General features: G+C 34.8%; 3 protein-coding genes across 5 annotated transcripts; 2 read left to right on the top strand and 1 right to left on the bottom strand.

Moving 5' to 3' along the window:
- The first annotated feature begins 1,120 nt into the window (after window positions 1-1,120).
- Window positions 1,121-8,007, top strand: LOC102585135 (uncharacterized). Of its 3 annotated transcripts, none has more exons than XM_006364572.2 (13): window positions 1,121-1,302; window positions 3,251-3,616; window positions 3,815-3,955; window positions 4,649-4,722; window positions 4,965-5,041; window positions 5,128-5,199; window positions 5,981-6,049; window positions 6,204-6,250; window positions 6,357-6,471; window positions 6,555-6,623; window positions 6,737-6,840; window positions 7,433-7,508; window positions 7,622-8,007. In XM_006364572.2, the coding sequence occupies exons 2-13, from the start codon at window positions 3,342-3,344 to the stop codon at window positions 7,787-7,789; spliced, it is 1,287 nt and encodes a 428-aa protein (XP_006364634.1). In that variant the 5' UTR covers window positions 1,121-1,302; window positions 3,251-3,341; the 3' UTR covers window positions 7,790-8,007. The 3 variants fall into 3 exon arrangements, with proteins under 3 accessions (XP_006364634.1, XP_006364636.1, XP_006364635.1); XM_006364574.2 differs by lacking the exon at window positions 1,121-1,302 and adding an exon at window positions 1,348-1,507; XM_006364573.2 differs by lacking the exon at window positions 1,121-1,302 and adding an exon at window positions 1,668-1,729.
- Window positions 8,008-8,776: 769 nt separating this feature from the next.
- LOC102584819 (HMG-Y-related protein A-like) lies at window positions 8,777-10,798 on the top strand. The gene is made up of 2 exons (XM_006364571.2): window positions 8,777-8,902; window positions 9,938-10,798. Exons 1-2 carry the CDS (start codon window positions 8,858-8,860, stop codon window positions 10,373-10,375), a joined length of 483 nt encoding a protein of 160 aa, XP_006364633.1. The 5' UTR covers window positions 8,777-8,857; the 3' UTR covers window positions 10,376-10,798.
- Window positions 10,799-13,216: 2,418 nt separating this feature from the next.
- LOC102584255 (DNA repair protein RAD4) lies at window positions 13,217-23,516 on the bottom strand. Its single transcript, XM_006364569.2, has 15 exons — window positions 23,357-23,516; window positions 21,458-21,532; window positions 21,192-21,316; window positions 20,673-20,996; window positions 20,483-20,575; window positions 19,990-20,082; window positions 19,805-19,906; window positions 18,155-18,204; window positions 16,719-17,453; window positions 16,031-16,158; window positions 15,877-15,950; window positions 15,601-15,795; window positions 15,354-15,506; window positions 13,996-14,205; window positions 13,217-13,801 (listed from the first exon to the last, which is right to left on the bottom strand). Exons 1-15 carry the CDS (start codon window positions 23,397-23,399, stop codon window positions 13,415-13,417), a joined length of 2,787 nt encoding a protein of 928 aa, XP_006364631.1. The 5' UTR covers window positions 23,400-23,516; the 3' UTR covers window positions 13,217-13,414.
- Window positions 23,517-24,545: the final 1,029 nt, after the last annotated feature.

Raw genomic sequence — 24,545 nt, 5'->3', positions numbered from 1 at the left:
AATATTAAAGACTAATACACTACAATTTATGTTCAATTTTTTTTTATTAAATTAAAGTTAGATGAAACAATTATTTAAGTGAAGAACAAATAACTTTGTAATAATTTATTATGCGATTTTATAATTTTTGTTTATTTGATAAGATTGAATAAACAATTGGGGCTATTTTAATAGTTTTACAACTTATGGGATTTTTATGTTTATGAGAAAATATACAACACAAAAATTCCATATCGCATGTCCAAACAAACCTTCAATTTTATCTCATGATTCCATATCATGATATCATATCGCATGGCCAAACAGGCCCTAAGTATCTGCTTTCATTAACACATTCAAAATCACCAGAAACACATGATAAATGTATCTGTTAAAGAACATTCTTCAGCAAAATTAAGGAAAAGACTAAATTTCTAACAGTTTTTCATTTGCTTGTATCTGCTTTCATAACACGTATTCAAAAATCAAAATCTACATAACTGATTTCACAAATCATCAGTAAACACAAATTTTTCCTGCACTAGCACACAAAGACATGATAAATGTAACTGTTAGAAGAACATTCTTCATCATATCTAAGCAAAAGGGCAAACTTTCTAACAAATTTTCAGTAGCATAACAAATTTCTAAAGATTTTTCAGTTGCTAGTATGTGTTTTTATAACATTTATTCTAAATCAACACAGCCAACTTCACAAATCTTTGTTACACTAGCGCACAAACACATGATGAATATAATTGTCAAAAGCACCCAAGGGTATAGCGTAGTGGTCAATGAAAAGGGTTAAGAACTATGAAGTCTCGGGTTCAAATCTCAGCAGATACAAAACCACTAGGGTGATTTCTTCTCATTTATCGTAGGTTACTTGTTACCTGTAATAAGTGTAGGTAACACTGTCCACCAAAACTAAAACAAAAAAAATCACCTAGTATTTTTATCTTTCGAGACCTCAATTCTTCAGCAGTTAGGATGAAATACATACTACTACTACTATTTACCTATAACTAAAGGAATATACAAGACAATTATCTAGAACTTCTCAAACAAATCCTCCAATTGCAAATGAGTGTTTCTCTTATTCCAACTACCATACCCCAGTAGTTAATTTTCTTTTGTAAGGTAGTGTTGGACAATAAGGGGCCATATGCTAAGCTTGTGGCCACAAATTCTCCAATTTTGCAATGCTTACTCTTTTCTTCACCATTCACTACATCCAATTTCAGCAAGGACCCCTCCTTCCCTTTAGCCAAATATACTTCCACCAACCCCACCCCCTTTCTCTCTCTGTACTCTGTAGCAAAGGTCAAGTATTTTTCTTTAATGTGCTATTTACTTGACTCCTTCATCTCTATCTTTCTTGTTACTAGATGAAATTATGTAGTTGCTTTGCTTTATTTAGCTTATTTTCCCATGTGGGTGTCCATCAATTCTTCCAAGATTTCATCTTTACTACCCCCCCCCCCACACACACACACACCTCTCCTTCTCTCTGTGCTGGGTAGCAAAGGTAAGTCTTTTCCATAGTGTGCTATTGACTTACTTCATTCATCTGTCTTTCTTGTTCTAAGGTGAAATTGTTTAGTTTCTTTGCTTTGTTTTCCATGTGGGTGTCCATCAAATTCTTCCAAGATTTCATCTTTGTTGTACCCTCCCTCTGTTAATAAAAGTTTTATCCCCCCCCCCCCACACACACACACACCTCTCCTTCTCTCTGTGCTGGGTAGCAAAGGTAAGTCTTTTCCATAGTGTGCTATTGACTTACTTCATTCATCTGTCTTTCTTGTTCTAAGGTGAAATTGTTTAGTTTCTTTGCTTTGTTTTCCATGTGGGTGTCCATCAAATTCTTCCAAGATTTCATCTTTGTTGTACCCTCCCTCTGTTAATAAAAGTTGTACCTCTTGGTTGCTGAAACTGATGATTTTTCTGCTTGTTTAGCTTTTAGTTTGACTGATCTCCATGTGGGTGTCTATCAAATTCTTCCAAGATTTCATCTCTATTGTAACCTCACTCTGTTCATAAGTTGTACCTCTTGGTTGCTGAAACTGAAGAATTTTCTGCTTGTTTAGCTTTAATTTGATTGGTTTCCATGTGAGTGTCCATCAAAATCTTCCCAGATTTCATTTGGATTGTCCCCTCACTCTGTTAATAAGTTGTACCTCTTGGTTGCTGAAACTGAGGATTTTTCAGTGTTGCTTAGCTTTATTTTAATTGATTGCCATATGGATGTCTTTCAATTTCTTCCAAGATTTCATCTTTATTATCCCCTCAGTCTGTTCATAATTGCTACCTCTTGGTTGCTGAAACTGAGGATTTTTCTGTTTTGCTTAGCTTTATTTTGATTGATTGCCATGTGGGTGTCCATCAAACTCTTCCAAGATTTCATCTTGAGAAGATCTTGCTGAAAAAAGAGTAAAGAAAGAACATAGATAACTAACAACATTTTTCAATGACTGGTGGAACACATTCAATATGATTAGATAGAAATGAATGGTATCTATGATTTTCTGAAATTCCGAGTAAGTTTCTTATGAATTGTCATGGAGGGGTACTCATAGGTACTTAAATGGTTTCCTTATTGGGAACTAAGTTCACTTACCCTTCGATTGAGTCTTTGGTTAAGAAAGGAAGATTTGAGGGGACATCACTAATTGTGGTCTAATCGTCAGTACTGAACTTCTGAGGGTCTTGTGAAGGCTAGGGTGCTTTGAAGTTACTAGTTATTATGCATGCATAGGTGCTTTTTTTGGTGGTCCTGATTGCCATTTATGATTGAGAAGTATATGATTAATCTAGAATCCTAATTTATTGTATAATAATCCGTGTATTCTGCTTAAGTATATGTATGAACTGTTGGCAACGAGGACCATGAAACGCAAAGCAGTAAAAAAACTGTTAATTTGAATCACCAAAAGGCAGTTGCCAAATCTGAGCACAAACTTGAGGGAAAGCTATTGAATACAGATGACAACACTGAAGGACGGCTAAGCAAGGCAAAGTACTCAACATGCTTTGCGCGTTGTTCAGGGCTTAAGTGTGCTTTAAGCACGCCTTTGGCAACACTACTTTTGCAATAATACTTAATACTTTGGAATTTGATTATCTTGTTTTAATTTGTGGTACACTCTACCAATGAGGTCATTGTAGAGTAACCTTTGTCTTTATTCATGTCAGTAACCATTTTGATACTAGACAATTATTTATAGTTTAAACTAAAGAATCTTATTTTGTTAGAATTTGCTTTGCCTTTCAGGTTTTCGGTAAATGCTTTGTTAAATATTTTTTCGTCTCTCCGGATACAGCTGGGAATTTTGCTTTTGGCTTGTACGATCTTGTAGATAATTATGGCTACCCCAAATGGGATCATTTATTATTCTGCCAAATCACCTCAACACCCAAAGGTTCACACCCACAGTCAAGGGACTGAACATAGCAAACACAATGGATATTCTACTATGCCAAGACTGAAGTTTTCTAATAAGAGGTTCTGGGAGGCATGCGGAAAACTAAGCAACCGTGTCAACTTCAGGGGATCTCCTGTGTTATGTCGCTCAACAGAAACACGCGACACTGAGACAGAGTGTGCCAGAAACAGTGATGATTATTCCAATATCTCTAGGTAAGCATTGTTACAACAAATGGTCGATCAATGCATACCACCAAAAATATGAAAGGAACTGTCTATAAATGAAAATTTAAGACTCTCATTATTAGTAGTTTTAGTTCGAAAATACAACACTATTATAATGTTGCTTCTTCAATTTCTTGTGTTGATATTATTGTAATTTTAGTTCATCTCTGGACTATATTTTTGCAGTGTACAAGAAAATGATCAAGCAACCACAGTTGGGAAAGTTATTCCTTCAAGTCAGGCAATTGCGGAAGCTTGTAAATTTGCTTACAACGATGCCAAATTTGTGAATGAAAGGGCGAAGAATGATATTGTGCTGCTTTCTCGGTACAATATATGCCTGACATTTTATGCATTATTTATTCAAGTCTTGTATCAGTTTAAAATAATTATTGAGGCTATAAAAACATTCCATTAAGGGTAAAATGAGAAAGTTCAGAAATCTAGAAAGCTGTTATTTTTTAAACAGAAATAGTGTCACGTAAAATGGAATAGTGGGAGTACTTTATACACCCCAGAAAAACCTCAGAGAGGTCTAAAAACTTGATTATAGTCCTCACCAGATTTTTTCCCAGCTTTTTTATTGAAAAAGAAATAACATTTTGTCATTTGTTGTATATTTAGGTTTGAATTGGGGTCAAGATATGAGGATATAATTTGTGAGCCTCCACTTAGGTAGAAGGAAGAGGACTGGCTCGTTATTAGAAATGAGATTTTGATACAGTTGACTATACTGTAGAATCAATCTGAATGTTCTGCAACTGTCTAAATGTTCTCATTATTCTCTGCCTAGCAAATTTTAGAGACTATATAATTCGTTGAACAATCGAACACTGAGAGATAATTGGTGATCACAACACATTGAGATAGTGTTTGTTTGATTTTTGCTACCTCAAACTGTCTTCTCGTCGGCTCCATCATCATATATTCCAATATTTGTCAAATACCTCTATACATCATCTTCGAAAACTACTTTATCAAATGAAATATGATACATTAGCTTCATGTCAAATACAACAGGCAAATAATGAGAATGGATGCCCGTGCGCGCCAAGATGTTGCATTTCTTGGTTCAGAGTTTCTTAAGCTTGATGGTAAAATTCTTTGCCCGATTCTCAAGCTTTGACACTATGATAAAAGAATCATATTCAACTGGCTATTTGCAATTTTCATGCTGGGAACCAAAGTTCAGTACTTTGATGAATGTTGCTTGGATAGTGGTATTCGTGACGGAGATAGTTGACAATAGCATTTGGATAATAACTTTTGTCATTTGATGTTGGTGATACACTCCTGAGTTTCTGATTGATCCGTTTTCTTTTCTTTCTTCAATTAGCTCGGGCACGGGAAGATACTGAGAAAGTTGATCATGATGTCAAGAAAAGAGCTGAAAGAATCCATCATGTTGCCACTGTAAGAGAGTTGTAATATAATTATCTACCATAAGATATTCCATCACCATCTTTTTATTGTGAATGCTTATTAATTGTGCTTGGCAGATTCTTAAAAACATAGCTCAAACGAGACTGAAGAAAGCTGCTGATCGACACTGGAGCGATGGTGCCTTGGAGGTGAATTTTTTCATTTGTGCCGTATAAATTCGTGCAGTGCATTTCTTCACTTGTTCCCTAAGGTAGCTGGAGGCAAAGTGGAGCGAATCATTTTCTTGAAGAATTAAAATAAAAAATTTGCCATGTTGTAATTTAACTTGACTAAGATGAAGCATTTTAATGGCTCCACCAAGTAGACCGCCCATTAGAGAGGTAATTGCATAATCCCAGTCTCCAGATAGATATGGGCTTCTTATTGGAGATACAAAATGCACCAAAATGTTATAAACGTTGGAGTACAGACAAATTGCAAGTTTTTAAGCCTTATCTATTAGTAGTATTTAATTCCAAAATGAACGTATTGAAGCTGAGGTACATGTGATCGAAGATGTAATGCATCGAGAAGCACATGAAACCGAAGATCTAATTTATGAGTCAGGGGACCTAAACTGAGTGTGGAAGTGATGTTCGATACAATCAGACTAAAACTAGCAGAACATGTTTTCACCTCAAAATGCTGCAACTTTTCCTAGTACAAGGCACATTGTGTTCAACAAGGTTATTAATGGATTAGACATGTATTGTGTTTAGCATTTTCATTGATAACTCAAAAGTTCAAATCTGTATTGATCTGCTTGGCTCCTGCTACTGATTCAGAACTTCGAGAGCAGATAGCAGCTTGTTGACGACATCACTGTCTTTGCTATAAATTTACGTTGCTTTGCACGCACATAGGTTCATTAAAATTATTTGGTGGCTAATATAGATAATCTAAAAGCAGCTGTTTTTTCCCAATAATCAGGCTGATTTAAGACGTGCCGACTTTGTGGCAAAACAGCGCGCAATGGAGGATTCTCTGATGGCTCTGGAGGTATGGTAATTGCATAAAATGGAATTGATCTTTCATATTATGTGTTGTACGAAGATATGTTTATTTACTTCCTCCGTTCTATCAATGACTGCGCTCATTGCTCTATATTTCTTTTTTCTTCATGGTTTCTTGTGTTTGTTTTGTGGTTTTGCAGTTTGTCAAGAACATTCATGATAGGATGGTGAGCAAGATGTGCAAATTGTAAGTTCATTTTGCATCCTAGCAGTAATAACGGGAAAAAATAATACAATTGATCTGACTTTAAATCTTCATCTCTGCTCCGTACTGGTATCCGTCCTCTGTTCAGGAAAAGAAGTTCCATAGATACAGAGAAAACAAGGCATATTACACTTGAGAAGAATGGGAAAACTCTGGAATTTCTTCCCGGGGAAGTTTCATCTGATCGCCTCACTGCTATCCAGGTATCGAGCCTTGTCTACTTTCAAAGTTCTAATGAAGTAAATGAATACTTCCGATATGTATAATTATATGTTAATACCTGCAGGAAGCATATTGGGATATAGCATCTGCACTTTCCGAAGCTGATGGAATTGACTATACTGATCCAGAAGAGGTCCCTACTTAAAAAAACTTAAATGGATAATAATGACTACGTCTGATTACCTTTGATGTATTAATGCTCTCTTCCACATCTCATTTCTTTTATAAATTTCCTGATTCGAGCAGCTCGAGCTGTTGGTAGCAACGCTTATAGATCTTGATGCAATGGATGGTAAAAGTAGTGTATCCTTGCTGGCTGAGTGTTCAAGTTCTCCTGATGTAAATACAAGGTTAGCTTTTTCACCCTCTTTTGACATTTCTATGAAATGAATTAGACCCCGTTGTATACTATTTCGCGCTATCATATCTAATCTATGCAATTAAACCTCACGTATTTCGTACTCGAGCCTCCCAAAATAATGTTTCTACTCCTTAAAATCAACTGCACTTTGTTTTGGATGATACTGAGACATTTCAATTTGTTTGTATGGTTTTGACTTGGCACGGCATTTAAGAAAGCAAAGAAAACTTTGGAATCTTGTGTCTCAAACTAAAGATACGTAGTAGAATGTACCAAAATGTCATTTAATCTTGTGTTCTTAAACATGTCATGTGGAACGTTGAAATCAAAGAGTTGCCAATAAAAAGGAAAGAGACGTTCTTTTTGAAACGGACTGAAAAGGAAAGTAAGACAAACAAATTGAAACGGAGGGAGTAACTTACGAGGCTCCTAAAGATCAGATCTGTATCATCTTGAGACGAAGATAAAGGCGTTTTACTATCCTCATTTGTTTTATTTGTCTTTTACTTGTTTTGATTGATACAGTATTAGTCATTTTAGATCTATCTATGACTCGAACACCTGTAAATTTCATCGTATAGGAAAGCATTGGCAAATGCACTCTCAGCTGCACCGTCCATGTGGAGTTTAGGAAACGCTGGCATGGGAGCGTTACAGGTAATTTGTACAGAGAACTGATGTCTTATCATGCCATTTCCATGAACTACACTTTCTCTTATTGAAACTATTCAACACTAAAAATAACGGTAGGCTTTGTTATGTGTCCATAGAGACTAGCAGAAGATGACAACCCTGCCATTGCAGCTGCTGCATCGAAAACCATTCTTGAATTGAAAAGACAATGGGAAATAGGAGAGGGAGATAGCTGGAGGTTCATGGTGGACGGAGTGTCACCAGGGGACGTAGAGAGCCAAGATGACAACAACAGGACATATTAGAAGGTGCCCGTAACTCAATACTGTAGATATCTAGATGAAGGGACTAATCAATATTCGTCCTGTGAAAAAAAATAGTTCATAAGCTCTACTTACATTAGAAAAAAAAATCCCAAAATGATTTTCATCCTTTCATGCTATGTAACTTGTTTGTATCTTTGGATCATTGATATTTTTATGAATGTATAAAAAGTCTAAAGCAACACTTTATTTTCTTCTTATACAAAGCAGATTTCTGATAAATTTATTGTTACTTAGTTCTATGACAGATAAAGCTCAGTTCAATGCTACAACAAAGACAAAGGAAAATCCAAGTTATCTATCCTTTGTAATAAAGATTTACAACAGTTGGATTTTTGTCCAATGCATGAATCTTAAGCCTCTCATCACCTCCTGGAATGAACACACCCGATCGGCCCCGACTTTTCCAAATGCCCCCACCGGCCCTTCTCCAGATTTGGATTTTTCGCATCGTTCTAAAAATTACTAACATCTTTTTCCTTCTCTATACTTCCTCCGTCTTAATTTAAGTGTTTTAATTTTACTGAACACGAAATTTAAAAGCTTATATTAAGAAAAATGGAACTTATGATGTAATCATTTAAATTGTGATCTTAAACTTATCAGGTAGAATATTAAAACTATGGAAGGGGCCAGGATTGGGCTGGATTCATCACAAAGCTGGACCCACACAGTCTTAGTTGGACTACCTGTGGCCCCGTCCAATCCAATAGTGTCACGTCACTCCTGAACCGGTTACCTGGACTACCCCGCTCGGACCCCCCCCCTCCAAAAAGAAAACTCGGTAACCAATCGGAATTGGTTAGACTTGACCCCATATAAAAATAAGTATCTTTTTAGGACCGATCAGGAAAAAGTAAGACGATTAAATTGAAAGGAAGGGTATTTTTTTATTTGAATTTCTTTGTGGATAAGCTCTTTCTATTTTTTTAATTTCTTTAGTACTAGTATAGTAGCAAATTATTCACTGTGCTTTTGAAGCTGACATTGTCCTCTCTCTCTCCATCTCTTTGTGGGGACATTTCTCTCTTTCTCTCTCTGCAAGTTTCAATGGCTACTGAATTTGTCAACAAGATTCATCCTGAATACCCTCAGGTAAAAAAAAATACCAACTTTTCATATTTTCACTTTGACCCCTTTAATTTTCTTTAATTTTTTTTCTGCTAAAAATCATGTTCTAATTTCGTTCTTTTCTCAAAAATTTGACCCTTTTTCACATTATATCAGATGGGGTGTTGTTTTTTTTTCTTGGTTTTAGTAGAAAGATTTGAACTTTTGAAGAAATTGGAGAAAAAACGTTTTTTTAATGTTTTCTTCATGAATTCTAATCCTTTCTTTGTTTAGTTTTACATGAAGTATGCATGTTTCAGAAACTTAAGTGCTAGTTTAAAAAGAATGTTTTTTTCCCAGTTTTGACAACTCTTTAATTTTAATTTTTTACGCCGTATATTTAAGACATTCTACTATCTTTAGTTTAAGACTACAAGATTCGGAAGTTTTTAATTTTTTTAAACTTCATGTCAAATCAAAACAAGACAAAGAAAGATTCGAAAAAAAATTTAAATTTTTTTTTCTGACAAATCAAAACCATACAAATAAATTGAAATTGAGAGAGTACAAAGTTTCTTGCTTTCTAGCAAGTTTTTGTTTTTTTTTTTAGCTCAAATTGATTCCTTTCTAGTGTTTCACTTAAGGTTCCTATTGGTTTTAGAAGAAAGATTTAATCTTTGATAACTAAGAAGGAAGAAAAACAAGAAGTAGTCATTTTTCTTCAAGCAAAATTGTAACTTTTTGTGCAGTACAACTGGATTTTTTTTTTAATTTTGGCCTTTCAAAAATGTAGATTCTTGCATTTGTTAGTGCCAAAAATGAAATTTGGAATCCCAAGAAAACTTTGGAAAAAGAGAAAATAAAGAACAGTTTATTAAAGAAACAGGAACAACTTTTGTCTAGTTCTTAATTTTTTGCTTTTTTACTTCTTTAATGGCTCCCACATGATCACATGATCATCAAGAATGCTTTTTTTTTTTAAAAAAAAACACAGATCAGCATGTCTGTCTTTTTTTTTTAATTGTTTATTTCATTACAAAAAAAAAATTCAACTTTTGGGATGTTGGTTTTAATTATCAGATGATTTATGAAGCCCTTGATACATTGCAACAAAAAGAAGGCTCAAACAAGTCATCAATATCAAAGTACATTGAATCTAAGTATGGAAACATGAATGATGCACACTCAAAGTTGCTAACTTACCATTTGGATAGAATGAAACAAACTGGTGAACTTCTTTTCCTAAAAAACAACTACATTAAACCTGGTCCAGATGCACCCCCTAAGCGTGGCCGCGGCCGACCACCAAAACCCAAAACAACATTGCCACAAGGAACAGAAATTGCAGCTCCAAAGCCAAGAGGTCGCCCGAAAAAAGACCCCAATGCACCACCTACTTCCAAGAAACCAAAACCAACAAGTGTCCCTAGTGACTTAGCTCCTGTTTCGAAAACAGGAAGGCCTAGAGGTAGGCCTAGGAAGATTAGGCCACAGCCACCACAAAATGGTTTAGAGTGAAGCTGAAAAATTCGCGGACTTGGTTGATGGTGATGACTTTTATAACTCTGTTATGTTTTAAGTTTTCTTGGTTGATGTTGTAGTTGTAACGAGATGTGTTTCTTTTAGCTGTGCAATGTAGATTGTTAGGAAAGCCTGTACTGATTCAAGATTCACAGTAGATAGGAAGGTTAAGCCACAGCCAGCACAAAATGGTGTAGAGTGAAGCTGAAGATTTGTGGACTTTGTTGATGGTGATGACTCTTTATGACTCTGTTATGTCTCAAGTTTTTCTTGGTTGATGTTGTATTTGTAGTGATTTGTGTGTAGTTCTTGTAGCTGAGAAATATAGATTGTTAGAAGAGTGTGTACTTGTTTAATTCTTGTTGATTCAAGATTCACATTGAAAATTTGTGGGATCTTATTACTTCATTTGGCTTTGTTGTGTACTTGTGCTGTGTTTTTTCTTCTTACTAGTTTCTGGACACGTTCTTCGCACGTGTGTTTCATACAAGTAGTTCATATAAAATAAATCATATCAAAAATACATTGTAATGAATAATAGAATAAAGTGAAAAAGTACAAGCTAAAATATATTCAAATGACTTCTTCATTGAACAATATTAGATAATTAAATATTATTTGAAAATACAAAATTAAACAACTAAATTTATCTAGATAGGTAAAATGTATAATGAATTATATTTTGAGCAACATTTAATGTATTGATATATTACATGATACTCTTTCATAAGTAATGTTCTTGATGTGTATTCCATTTGTTGTTTGATTACCGATTTCAACGGTTAGAGTAGTTTCATTCATCCACTTTAATTATATAATTAGGAAAACATTAATAAACATTTATCACCAAAACATTATATATGAATACCTATTCTATTTCATTTATCCACTCCTTTTTTACCAACTTCAGCAAATTTAAGGTATCAAAAATTAAAGTTTCAAACAACTTCAAGCTAAGCAAAGACTCAAAGCTAATGGTAAAGGTATGACATATAAGAGGATCAAAAGTCAATCTCTAACACTTCTATGTTACATCAGTTTGATTTTAACTCATAAACATGAATATAAGAAACATTGATAATTTATAAAACTTAAAACTCATAAAATATTATATAAACAAGAAAAATATATTTTTACGAACACGTTCACAGAAAATAACAAAGCTGAAAAATGAACTTACTCTTTAAAATCTTTCCTCTACTGCTTCCCCTAATGGAGAGAGTTGTACATATTCTTGATTTATGAATTCATTTATATAAGTTGATCATTGAGCATAATTTAATGGAATAGATAAGATCATTCATTATCAATTAAGTTAGGTAACTAAAGAAAATTAAAAGTTTTATTATTGGAGAAGAAAAGACTTAAAGTATGATACAATGTTCTTTCCAACTTCCAAACAGCAGCTACGTACAACCATTGTTATGAGATTTTATACATTGCAAGTACAAAAAAACTAAGAAAAAGAATGAACAAAAATTACACAAGAAAATGTTTTGTTGAGAAAACATTGTATTCTAAATTACTACATATTAAGATAATATTATGCTATAATAAGTATTGATAGATGAACAAATATAACATGTAGAAGATTCAATCAAACTAATAAATGTTGGAATGTGAAAAGGTTGTATTCTAATTAATATTAAGGAAATTTGCTACTATAATAATTACTGTCAGATGAACCATGTATTGCTTATCCGGTTCAATGCATATGATTATTAATAAGTTTTATATTTTAAAATTATAGTTGCTGGACTTTTAATGTTATCTTTATATAATTAAAATATTATTATTTATTAAGATATATGATTAAATTTATATTTAGTGTAGAGATAAAATGGTAATTTAACTTTTCATTTTGGAGCTTCTCACTTATAATAATATATGATTTAGGTAGGTATCAGTCTTCTTCTTTTTCTTGGTTGATGTTTTATTTGTAGTTCTTGTTAGAAAAGGATGTACTTGTTGTTCAATGCTTAATCCTATTATCATCCATTGAAGTGTCCTACATTGGCTAAGGGAATGGATTGTTGTCTTTTTATATATGTAGTCCGGACAATCTTCATTTTATGAGCTAATTTTTGAAGTTGAGTTAGATTTACTTTATTTTCTCGACGTGGTATTAGAACCACGCTCGATTCTTATTCTTAGTTTAACTATATTGGGCCCGATGTTGTTGTCAACTCTCCAAATAGATTGTTGTCTTCTCACATAGTTGTCAACAATTCTAATTCTATGAGCTAGCTTTTGAGGTTGAGATACGTCATTTTATTAACAAAATTATACAAGTGAACCTTTTCTTTATGTTGATAAATTCAGTTGTGGTGTTTGATGGTGACTGATAAAGTGAGTGTGTGCTGGAAGTGAAGGTGAAAGTGGATAAGGGATTGATATATAAATGGAGACAGTGGGAAAGTGGATTTGTGACATGTTATGTGAACCAAAAACATCATATGTACAAAAAAAAAATCTAGATAGTCTTTGTCCAAGACATTATCTCTTTTATCTTCTAAAATTTCCTATGAATTGGTAATGTCTTTATCAAAGGTGCTTAAGGTCCCCACTTGAGTTTGGAATCTTGATTTATTACAACAAATTCATGGTTGTAACTTCTTGTAGGAATGTTCTACATTGTTGTAACAGTTACTTATTCCAAAAAGTATTTCTTTTACTTTTATCCTTCCCATAAAAGGATAATATTTGGTTGAAGTTGAAACAATAAGTAACTTAAACTGCAAAAAAATTGTCCTTTTTAGGACAATATAGTAGGAAGCATACACATGGTTCATACACGATGACGACGTCTCGATTCAAAGTAAGTCGAGGTCAGATATATGAATCTTCACTTACTAGTTAAGTTCATCCCAAACCGATATTATACAAAAGACAGATTGTTGTCATGATCTGATGTTACATACAATCATACATTAGTATTTTTATCAACTTCAACTTACAACCCAACTTTGCATGAGGCAAAATAAGAGAATAAAAAGTTCTCTAACTTCTCATACTAAAATTGAGAGATTAAAAGCTCTACAACTCCTCATATTGAACTGAAAAGCCACAACAACATCGTTTCGTCCTTGTTGAACTTTCTTCATCAACAGTCTGATCTTCTACTAGGAAAACATGCTCATGGTTTTCTGCAAGTACAAATGATGGAGTATTAGACTTGGCAACCTCAGATTTTTCTTGATGAGCGCTCCTCGTGTTCTCACTGCCACCAGCTAGTAAGGAGGATTTTTCGTTGGACGTTGCAATATTGACTGCTGATTGTGAGGATGCCCCGTCTACGTAACGATTATGCAGCCTCTGTCGAGTAATAAGCGATGAAAGAAGCTGATACCACCTAGAAAGAGCTTCTGCTTCAGTCCTCCTCCGCTCTTTGGCCTCTCTTCTCACCTCTTCTTCTGCATATGCCTGATAACATCTCAACGAATTCAACATTAGTTCTACCGGGTTGCTTCAAATGCAGTAATGGTTTTGGACATATTTGATAGCATTTGAACGAAAACGTTTTGAGGAATGAAGAACGAAAACATGATTGGTGGGGGAGACCTCAAAGATATGTAACCAAGCAATGGAAATATATTACAGTTATGCAATTTAATTACCTCAAGAATTGCATCCTTGAACTCGGTACACACCACAATCCCCTCATAAACAGGTAGAGATCGACCATTCCGGAATTCAAATCCAACCATAGCAGGTGAAAAATCTATTTGCAGCCTTTTTGCGATAGGAACCAACCTTGGCAATCTCAAATGGACTGTACCAGGTGGAAGGCACTTCTCAGACCAGACATCCACTTGACCACGCTCATTCTAGGAAAAAAACAGCAACTGTCACATTCTAGCCAAAAACAACCATAAAGACAAGATCGGTAAACAAATAAAAAAACTGAGCTAAATGTTGTAACCAATTATTCTATCTGCTACATGTATGAAAAGAAGCACATATAAACATAACATGTAGAATGTGTGAACAGGGACAGATAACCTTCTCAAGCAACTGCTCTGTAAAACCATCTCAAGAAGCCAACAAACGAACCTAAGATCGGTTTAATCAACATTTCTAGCAAGAAGAGATTTCAAAGGTCTGAATTGCAAATGAACAATTGGAGTAATTAAGCACCACCTAAAGGATGTTAACATATTGCCTTTAACTATAAACAATATTGAAATTCTATAAAATCTATTCTCTTATATGGGAACAATAACTAACAAATTATTGAAATTCTATAAAATCTATTCTCTTATATGGGCACAATAACTTATCTATGTCATTTAAGTGTTTAATCTCCAAAGTCCTAAAGTTGTTTTTCATCATGTTTATAAGGTCAAGAAGCAAAGGGAAAATAAATTATCTTAGCTGGGAGAGAAATCCCAAGGCACAGGGAATAATGATAATGGAACTACCAGTAGCTAAGACATAAGATCATGGAAAGTTCAGCAGACATTAAATCTGTCCCAACTCAAATAATGGCAGATGCCTCTGTCTGTAACGCGTTATTGAAAACGAAATATTCTTAAGCAGGAGAGAATACAGAGATATGAGAATTAGCTATATGAAAGATGCATAAACTAGATGGATAAACAAGGTTTACATGCTATGGATCTGTCAAAAGAAATCCAGAGCTTTACATGATGTTGTGAAAGGGTTAAAGGGATCCTTACTGGAGAGGCTCTGAACCCGAAATAGGATTGATGCAGCTCTGGGCTTTTGGAAAGTTGAAGATGCAAAGGGAAAATAGACAATCTTTTGAACAATCAAACTATCATAAGATTCTAGCATGCACCCACTTAGAGCAGATCGAGATTCTCAGATGGGAAAAGCGGAAAAGAGTCTATCTAAGCATGGTTCCTAAGAAAATATAGATCTTATTTTCTTATAGCTTATAATTTAGCATAAAATGTCAAATCCCAAATAAATCTCAACTTTATCAACATGTGTATCACGTAGAAGGCTTCACCTTAGGTACAATGCCATTTACTGCAGGAGGAAGAAACAGTGGTTCAGTTTGCCACTGTCCATAGAGAGCGACAGTTCCTTCACAATCTCCCTCGCCATAATCATCATCTTCAACATCCTGTCCTTTGTTCTGCTTTCCGGAACGCTTCAGAACCTGAGCGTAAACTCGCAGATTATGGTACTTGCAGAGTTGAGGACAATCAAAAATAATAATGCAGACACACAAAAGATTTATGTGCAAATAAAACCTTTGCCGGTATCTCATTAGCTTTCACTTGTAGCCCCTCACGAAGCCATCTTTCCTTTCTTTGGAGTGTTCGTACACAGGATCGTGGGTATACTGGATGACCAGAACAAAAACCTAATACAGGTCCTTTGGGGTAGAGTACCTGATTTTTGTTAAGCCATCTTTCAATTATGTATAGGTGATGGCTTCTGTAAGCCTGCAGAAAAAAATAGTTCAAACCAAATCTATTGGCCGTACAACGTAGTCACATTTTAGCAAATATTTGTGTTTGTTATACCTGTTGATTTGTTGGAAGAGGTTCAGTCAGTTCCCTAGTTTCCAACTCCATATCTTCGAGAGAGCTCCTGGTTGCTGTAAAAGAATTCCGTATAAAGAATTTTCCAAGAGTTCTCTATCACTATGTTCACACATATCCAGCAGGCAATCATTACCTCCTTGTGCAAAATGAACTACATCACTGGTGGCAACCGACTCCAACTCCTTTAATGGTGCCAATACTGCATCCCACCAAATTGAGTTGACTCGTTCAGATGCTATCTTGTACCACTTTGTACAGTACCTGACAGGAAAATTGAAAGACATATTAGGCAGAAGTATCTCCCAGTTAATCTCATCCTTACAGACTCTTCCAATAAATTTAAAAGCTTCTGATTGATCCAATGTCATCAAAGGTGAAAAGCGTTAAAAAGTGCACCGGGTCTATCACAGTTTTAAGAGCAAAGCAAAAATAAAGTGTAATGATAATAATAAGAGTACTTTAGGTCATAAGCAAAATGATGAGGACTATAATGATTCAACAACAACATACCGAGAACTCATGGTTTGCATCTCGTCTATGTACGGAAGGGGTAAAACAAGGAAAAATGACAAGAGAAAGACACAAATGGTTTAAGATTCTGTGTGTGAAACAATGATGCTATGAAAAAAGTAATTATAATATTATATAGTAATGAAACCAAGGAGTAAATCAAGATGGACAAACCATAAAAAATGAAAGCATAAATGCTGCAGATAAAATGATTAAGATTATACATAAAACGATGTCTAACAGAACTAAACCTAAGAGAAACTAAAGCACTCAATGAAATTCGTAACACCAAAGCAGCGAGAACTAGAAACCTGCGTGTCACATCTTTAGCTCCATTTCCAGCAAAAGCAACAACGTATCTTAAAGGCAACTTGCATGCAGCTGCTGCAGCTTCCACATTTTGCTCTCCATCAGTGATTGCATTTACGACATCAACATGCACCCACTTCCCAGTCAGGTTCTCACCACTGCAGTAGACCTCTGCCCAGTATAGAGGTGCCCCTACTTTCCTAGATCCAACAGCAGTTGATATTCCATGAGAGGAAGTTGAACACTCTTCTGCTTTAATTTTCTTCTTTTTGAACGGTGATACATTTGATGAAGTACTTCCTACATCCTTCACATCTGAGATCATAGTGTTCCTAGCAATTTCAACTGCAGTCGTAGAAAGAGCCATTTCCAACTGCATCTCAAATTCAAGGTCCCCTTTTCTCTTTGGCCGCTCTTTTTTTATAATACATGCATCATTAGAATCACCCTGAGCATCTGATGTTGATGCTGACATTCTTTTATTAGACTTATCTGTAATAGTTTCTCTAGACTTGTCATTGGTAGCTTGGCCAGCAGATGTTAAAGTCTTATCGGAAACATTATGCTTGCCATAAGCCATCGATTTAGCAGGAGAGAGAGGAGAACACTTTGGTCCAACCACCATCAATGTTGAAGAGCTAAATATCCCGCTACCAGCCCTACTAGGGCCTTTACCAGAGGGATATGATTTCTCAATTTCAGGCTTCAAAGAAGCCACATCCAAGATTGATACAAACCTGCAAAGAATATCTTCAGATATCTTGAAGGTAATTTGTCATGAGATTAAAAACTTGCAATCTTTGGGGCTTTCTTAATGCTTGCAAGATCGAGAATAGAAAACATAAGCAGCTTAAATTGTCCTTTTGGTATACATACCACCAGGGGGTTTTCATGTTTGAAATGCAGTAAAGAACCTGTACAAGAGAAGTTCTAATGCAAGATTGTCACCTAACTTCCTAGACCATGCCGCTTGTTACCAAAATAGAAGACTGCAGAAGGGGACTTCCACAAATGTGTCAAAAACCAGGGAAACTTGAATTGTCAGCACTTAGCTAGGGTATATTTATGCACTTCCTTACTCCAACAATAGTCAATTCGTTGACAAATGTTAACATCACGATGCAATAGCTCTAGCAACTAACTAAATATGTACAGTAAAATGAGAAACAGAACTCACTTAATATGAACTGGGGAACACAAGTCATAAAAATAATTCAACTGACTTGAGACAGTTTCAGAGTTTAAATGCTCTACACAGCTTAACTCCCTCCCTCTGACTTACACATTGACATGAATCCTCATGGTCAACAAGTTACGACTTAGAGCATTTACACATAATCGTCATTAAGAAGCCAGAGTAACGGATAATAAAACAGTCAGTAGAAGAACAATAGAGGCTATTTAGCTGTAAATAAGAATAGGAAAAGTAGCAGCTTACCTGGTAGTAAGATTCAAGGCCCTAAACAGGGCTACAGATAATGCAGCAACCTGTAATAACAAAAAAAAGGGCTTGTTCTAAGATAAATGGGTAAAATACTAAACACTGTATCTTCAATCAAGATGTAGAGGCCTGCACAGCCTCCAACTCTGTTTTTAAATAGGTAGGTTCCAAAGTTTAAGCAATTAACCATGATATTACACCATATTTAAATGACCATAGTTTCTATAATTTCTTTTTTTTCAAGACAAAAAGGGCAAATAACAAACTTAAGAACTATCTAATTGAACAAACACAAAAACAGGTTAGGTTGTACAACTTGTTGTCTGAGAAACTTCCACAAGCGGATCTGCAATGAATTACTGTGTCTGAATTACAAGAAATTGCAAGCTAAATTTGGTGACTAGCAGAAAAGCACAAGTTAAACCATTTTCTTCAGCAGCAACCATCATTATCTATTACCATCTCCTGTCACTATAAGACTGCTTATGTCTATGCAACCTAGTCTCCGACCATCTGATTCATATCTAGGGGAGGACATTCGGAATTCTGTTCAGTATTTTCAAAGTTCATTTTCGATAATCGGTAATTGATAGTAGATACCAAATACCGAACTTTCAAAGTTCAGTCCAGTACAGTAAATCAAACCTCGGTATGGTAAATCCCGGTACAGTAAGTTGGTAATTACTTATGGACTTCACCTTTACAAGGCCACAACTCTTTTTTACTACTCCGGTACTCCCCCCCACTTTTTTGGTTGACCTAATTTTTTACACTCACATTAACTCTTCTAAACACCCAATTAGTCCTCCTAAAGTCTGAATTACCCCTACCACCGTCCATTAATTATATTTCTGCCCGCAGCTTGTTTTACCCTCAAAAATTTTGTATATTTAATAGGCACTCAGAGAGTATAGAAAGGTTTAAATGGAAAGTAATAGCAATGAGGTTACTGACTGATTTGAATAGGACAGTGACCTTGAATAAACAACTAGCATTTCAACTCTCTGAAGCATTAAAATTTAACTGGTTGATCACTTTGCTGCTGGCTCCTTAATTAGAGACTATTTTCTAAATAGAAAGTGAAAATTCTTGAACATTGTACACAAGATTAGAGCGAGAGAACTTGATCGGTTATAATCACAAACAAGAAAAACTGACATGTTATCAAAGTCATTTGACTATGAATCTTTAGTTTATTTTAAGGCATTATGCCACCACTTGAGCTAAATAGATAATCCAACATAAGAGTAAGGCGATGTCTATAATTGGAAAACTGTAATAGATTAAAATACTGTGGTATTCGGTAGTACTGACTTGTCTGGAACCGGGTACCAAAACCGATTACCAAAATTCTGAAATTTACTCCCAAATCCAGTACCAGTTAGCGAATTACCAAATTTCTCGGTTCTGCTCGGTAATTCGGTTTACGGTGAACTATGTCCACCCCTATTCATATCCTAAAGCAAGAAGATGCAAACATATGATGGGGCAGAGAAGTAAACATGTGATGTAGAGGAAACATGTCAAATGTCAGGGTAGCCTTAATCCATTACACAGGAACTTCCCAAGAGAGCACGCAATGTTATGGAAAAAGCTATGCTCAGAACAAGCAAAACAAGGAGGAAACACTTATAAAGGAAAACATACCTCTTCTGGGGTCCCTTCCTGGGACTCGAGAGTTGATGCCAAAGCAGAATGAAATGGCTTCTCCGTATCATTTGCACCTCTAACACGGAAATGACTGTGGCACTGCATCCAGTGGTAAAAGGTGAAATAAGAGAATGAAACTTCTATATCAAAGGGTAGTTTTAATGATAACATGTAACACATACCCAATTGACAAGAGGAGCTAGTGCCTTTGCAGTAAGTTTTGGAGCATCGGTCAACTTCAGCAGATGTGCGGGCAGCAGTGAAAGTAAAGAAGCCTGGCAAAAGTAAGTAATTTCTTATATAGTATAAGTATCAGTACTTGGAGCAAACGATTAAAAGTCAAAAGCTCGTCAGTATTTCCATATCATGCACACAGAAGAGGTATAGCATGCTAAGTCAAATATTAATGTTTTTTGGGGAAAAAAAAGAAACCATAGATTAATTTTATAATAAATGAGAGTTGCCAAAAAAACATATGATAACTAAAATTATCTGAGAGTATGTAAGCATAGGCACAACGTTCCCAGTGATCATGTGTTGTAGAATTATATAGAGATTTTAAATTTACACAATTTCTAAGTTCAACACATATAACAACCATAAGTCCATAACAGCAAGAAAGGTGAGAGATGATTAATCTAGTTAGAATATCAAACTACAGGCATAAGAAAGAACCTGGATAAGAGGATCATTGCAAGCGCTATCTACCAACCTGCCCCTTGCTAGTAAACAAAGCAAGTTAACCTTATGCACAAGCTCAGCCAATTCCTGTAATTTAAGGAGGAAAAGTATAACTCGATGCACTTCCAACAAGGGACTAAAATCTTAGATCATGGTATTCATATATTTATCATATTCAAACCACCTTTTCTTCAGCAGTTGCTCGCCGTACTGTCTTCTGTTTACTAGGATCAGGCGTAGCATCAAACTCAACAGTCACACCATTGATTGTATCTTCCTTAACATTGCTTTCGGACTTCAAAGTATCGACTGGCCCATCTTCCCAATCAATACCATCAAGTTCATCTTCCCTCTCAATACTCTGACACTGAACATCTGTACTTCCATTTTCCACTTCCAATGGCACATTTTGTAACACATCTGTAGTGCAGCATTTAGCATCTAATGTAGTCCTTACAACTGTAGTACCAGTAAGCTGCTTTTCTGCCTCACTTGATCCATTCTCTGGCTAAACATATAAAACATAATAGAAATTAAGAAATCCATTATAAAAATGCAGTTCATACCTAAATCATCATCCAAAACACATGCAAACCACATCTGATTATTCAGCACTATGAAACAAAGAGATACTTCTTCCTGGAGGAAATGTTTCACTCGGTACATTGCCTAACTGAAGCGATAGAGCAAGAAAGAAACAAACCTCGCCCATGGTATCCTGTTTGCGTAGGTAACTATCATCTGTTTTCAGACCCCGAGAGCCACGTGACTTGTTGACTCGTTTCAAAAGTTTCCCCACTGCACCTCGAGATATGTTTGCAAGAGTTTCTGAAATCAAGCATTCTATTCTTAACGTAGTTTCAACCTTAAAGTACTCAAATCTCTACTATTATTGTCAATCCATATTAAATTACTTATTAAGATTTTTAAAAATATTAATTAATAATGAACAATTGCAATGGAACAAACCATTGCCACTGGCTTCGTCTTTGCAGCCGCTTCGGCTCTCCATCTCACCATAGTGTTTCAAAGAGTCTTCATTTGCTGTCCAAAATGGAACACATAAGTTAACCAGACCTCAGTGTGCTCCGGTAATGGAACAAACAAACTTAGCACATAACACAAGTCCATGCATAAGCATATTGATCATCTCCCTTTTGATCAGTGGTCACTAGTCATTTGCAAAGCTTGTGAATGTTCGTTTCAAGTGAGACACCACTCAGGCAGACAAACAGAAATTACTTATCATCAAAATACACACGTTATCAATTGAAAATAAAGAAACATGCCTCAGATGGTTGGCTATTGAGAACTCACTCATTTTTTCACTTCACCCACAAGATTTTTCAAAGCTATAACCCAAACCAAGAAAACGCTACCAACAAAAAAAAATGAATCCCAGAAATAACTTGCAAAGAAAGATGAAAAGATCCCATAGAGGGATAGTTGAAGAGGGAGACCAGTTAAAAGAATAAGTGCAAGAATCCAAGATTGAATTGTATGCATTCTTCCTTATGTTTTGGTGTCGTGATGTTGGTTAAAGAAAAAATACCACTTGATAAACAGAAAGCCAAAGATATCTACCAAAGAAAGATGAATGAACCTGAAAAGAGGATTGTAAGAAGGACTAGAGAAGCAAATAAATGTGAAACAAAATCTAAAAATTGAAACTTTATGCAGTCTGGTTGTGTTTTTGGTGGCATGTTGTGTGGTTAACGAAAGCATACCAGTTGATGAACTGAATACCATTGGCAACTAGCAAACAAAAATGAAATAATCCAATAAAGGGGTAGTCAAAGAATAGGATCAAATTAACCAAAAACGAGAAACAATAATCAAAGATTGAACTTCCTATGCTTGGTTGTGTTTTGCTGTAATGTTGTGTAGTTAAACATTTGCTAAACTGAAACCCAAAGAAAAACATGGAAAAAATAATCCTTTAAACCGATAGTTAAAGAATAGGATATATAAACTAAAAGAGCATAACACATAGATAAACCCTCAAACTTGTCCTCAATTGGCAAGTAAATGCTCCAATGAGTATGGACATCTCAACTCATCTCCACTAGGACAGTTAAACATTCCAACTTACAAAGACACCTCCAAAATCTATATGCCACATCAACATCCGGTGTCCACAAGACAGGGGATGAGTTGAAGTATTAAGTTACCCGTTGAAACCAAGTTGAGGTGTCTAGATGTACACTCTCAAAATTAGAACACTTACTAGCCAGTTGAGGCCCAGTGTTGAGTGTATGTTTATGTATTAAGCCAATTAAAAATGAGAAACAATAATCAAAGATTGAATTTTTATAATAAGATGCTAAACTGAATCATAAAGAACCTAGCAAACAAATGTAACATAAACCGATAAAGGGTGGTTAAATAAGACATAGAAGCAAACAAAAAAGGAGAAACAATAATCAAAGATAGAATTTTTATCCATTCTTGGTTATGTTTTGGTGAGGTCAATCAATTGCTAAACTGAAATCACAAAGAAAACTAGCAAACAAATGTGAAATAATCCGATAAAAGGGTGCATACTTAAAGAAGACACAAAAGCAAACAAAAATAAACAACAACATAGCGAGACTGTTTCAAATAGACCTCAGCTTTTAAAAAAAGAGGATTACAGATATGGAGCCGTAACATGAATGAAATAATACGAAATGGAGAGCACTACACGTCATAAAAAGAAAGAACGGTAACCACAATGAAATAATGTCATAACGGGATAACAAAAACACTGGTGATAACCGAAATTAAAGAACAAGAAACTACGAGAACAGTGCTAATACTACAAAATGAGAAACAAAACTCAAAAAAAAAAAAATGAACTTTTATGCATTCTTGATTGTGGAAACATACCAGTTGATTGATTCTGTCGCTTTGCCTGATTTCTGGTTCGCATTTTTTTCGATGAATTTAGCTAAAGGAGAAGAAGAAGAAGAGGCGCGAGCTATTTGGTACGGTTGAAACCTATGAAATTCCCAAAACCCGGGAAGGAGGAGCAGAATTGTACTTCTTCTTTTTTCTTTTCCTTTTTAGTTATTTTGAGATAAAATTGTTGTTAGTTGTTTTCACGTGTCATCGTTGAATATGAGACCTCATGATTCTCAATTATTTTGTTGATCATGGGATCACACCATTGGGTGCTAAATTGTTTGTTTTCTACTTTTTCTTTTTCTACTTAGTCATTACAAGGTCTTTCGGAAATAATTCTTTTGTCTCTCTGTGAGATAAGGGTTAAGATGTGTATATACTCTACTTTTTGCATTCATTTATACTTGATATTATTAGGATATATATTATTAAAAATCATGTGTTTAGATGTATTCTAACAATTTTCAAGATAAAATATCTAAGTGGGAGATTGTTGGATATATATTATTAATCATATGTTAAGATATAATATTTATTATAGAATAAATATTTATTCAGTTTTAATAGATCATATATTCGTTTGTGGTGTCTGTTTATTTATATAGTAGGTGGTATAGAGTATATAGTTTAAGTTTATACACGGAGGATTAAATCATCGATTCTTATAAGTATAAAGTTTTTTGTTCATAATCTAAGATTGAAATTGGACATGTTATCGGCACAATTATAGCACAAGATTATATATAATTTATCTTGATTATGGGAAAGGTATAGTTCCAACTTCATGTGCTAGTGCATTTTGTATGTATTGAACACGACCGAGTAGAGATAGTTGCTTTAGACTAACTGACAAAAATATATTCTCTAAACTGTTAAATGTACTTATATTTGCGTATATTAATTATCATTTTGATTTATTAAAAGGTGAGATTTTGAGATAGGTCAATATACCTGGTAGATTGGATGATAGTAATATATATTGGTGAAACAATAAGTTAGTTGATAGGAATTCATGTATTGTTATAGAGATTGATGATATGCCTTTTTGGGAAGCTTACAAGTTTTTATCGTGTCAAACCTTGCAAGTTGATTTTTGAATCCGACACATGAAATAAGTTAAGTAGTGCTCTTATTCAGAAATAACAATATTTTACATTTTTATTATCAATTATAG

This window comes from Solanum tuberosum, unplaced genomic scaffold, assembly GCF_000226075.1.
Source record: "Solanum tuberosum cultivar DM 1-3 516 R44 unplaced genomic scaffold, SolTub_3.0 scf00505, whole genome shotgun sequence".
Lineage (NCBI taxonomy): Eukaryota > Viridiplantae > Streptophyta > Magnoliopsida > Solanales > Solanaceae > Solanum > Solanum tuberosum.
Note: the sequence above shows the minus strand (reverse complement) of the source record. Positions and strands in the feature narration are given on the sequence as shown.

Coding starts and splice junctions, on each gene's coding strand:
- LOC102584255 (XM_006364569.2), bottom strand. CDS start 23,399: ATGCGAACCAGAAATCAGGCAAAGCGACAGAATCAATCAACTG. Junction 20,083..20,482: donor GCAATGATCCTCTTATCCAG/GTTCTTTCTTAT, acceptor TACTTTTGCCAG/GCTTCTTTACTTTCACTGCT. Junction 18,205..19,804: donor AGGAAGGGACCCCAGAAGAG/GTATGTTTTCCT, acceptor TTGTTATTACAG/GTTGCTGCATTATCTGTAGC.
- LOC102584819 (XM_006364571.2), top strand. CDS start 8,858: ATGGCTACTGAATTTGTCAACAAGATTCATCCTGAATACCCTCAG. Junction 8,903..9,937: donor TTCATCCTGAATACCCTCAG/GTAAAAAAAAAT, acceptor TTTAATTATCAG/ATGATTTATGAAGCCCTTGA.
- LOC102585135 (XM_006364572.2), top strand. CDS start 3,342: ATGGCTACCCCAAATGGGATCATTTATTATTCTGCCAAATCACCTCAA. Junction 6,050..6,203: donor ATTCTCTGATGGCTCTGGAG/GTATGGTAATTG, acceptor GTGGTTTTGCAG/TTTGTCAAGAACATTCATGA. Junction 6,251..6,356: donor GTGAGCAAGATGTGCAAATT/GTAAGTTCATTT, acceptor TCCTCTGTTCAG/GAAAAGAAGTTCCATAGATA.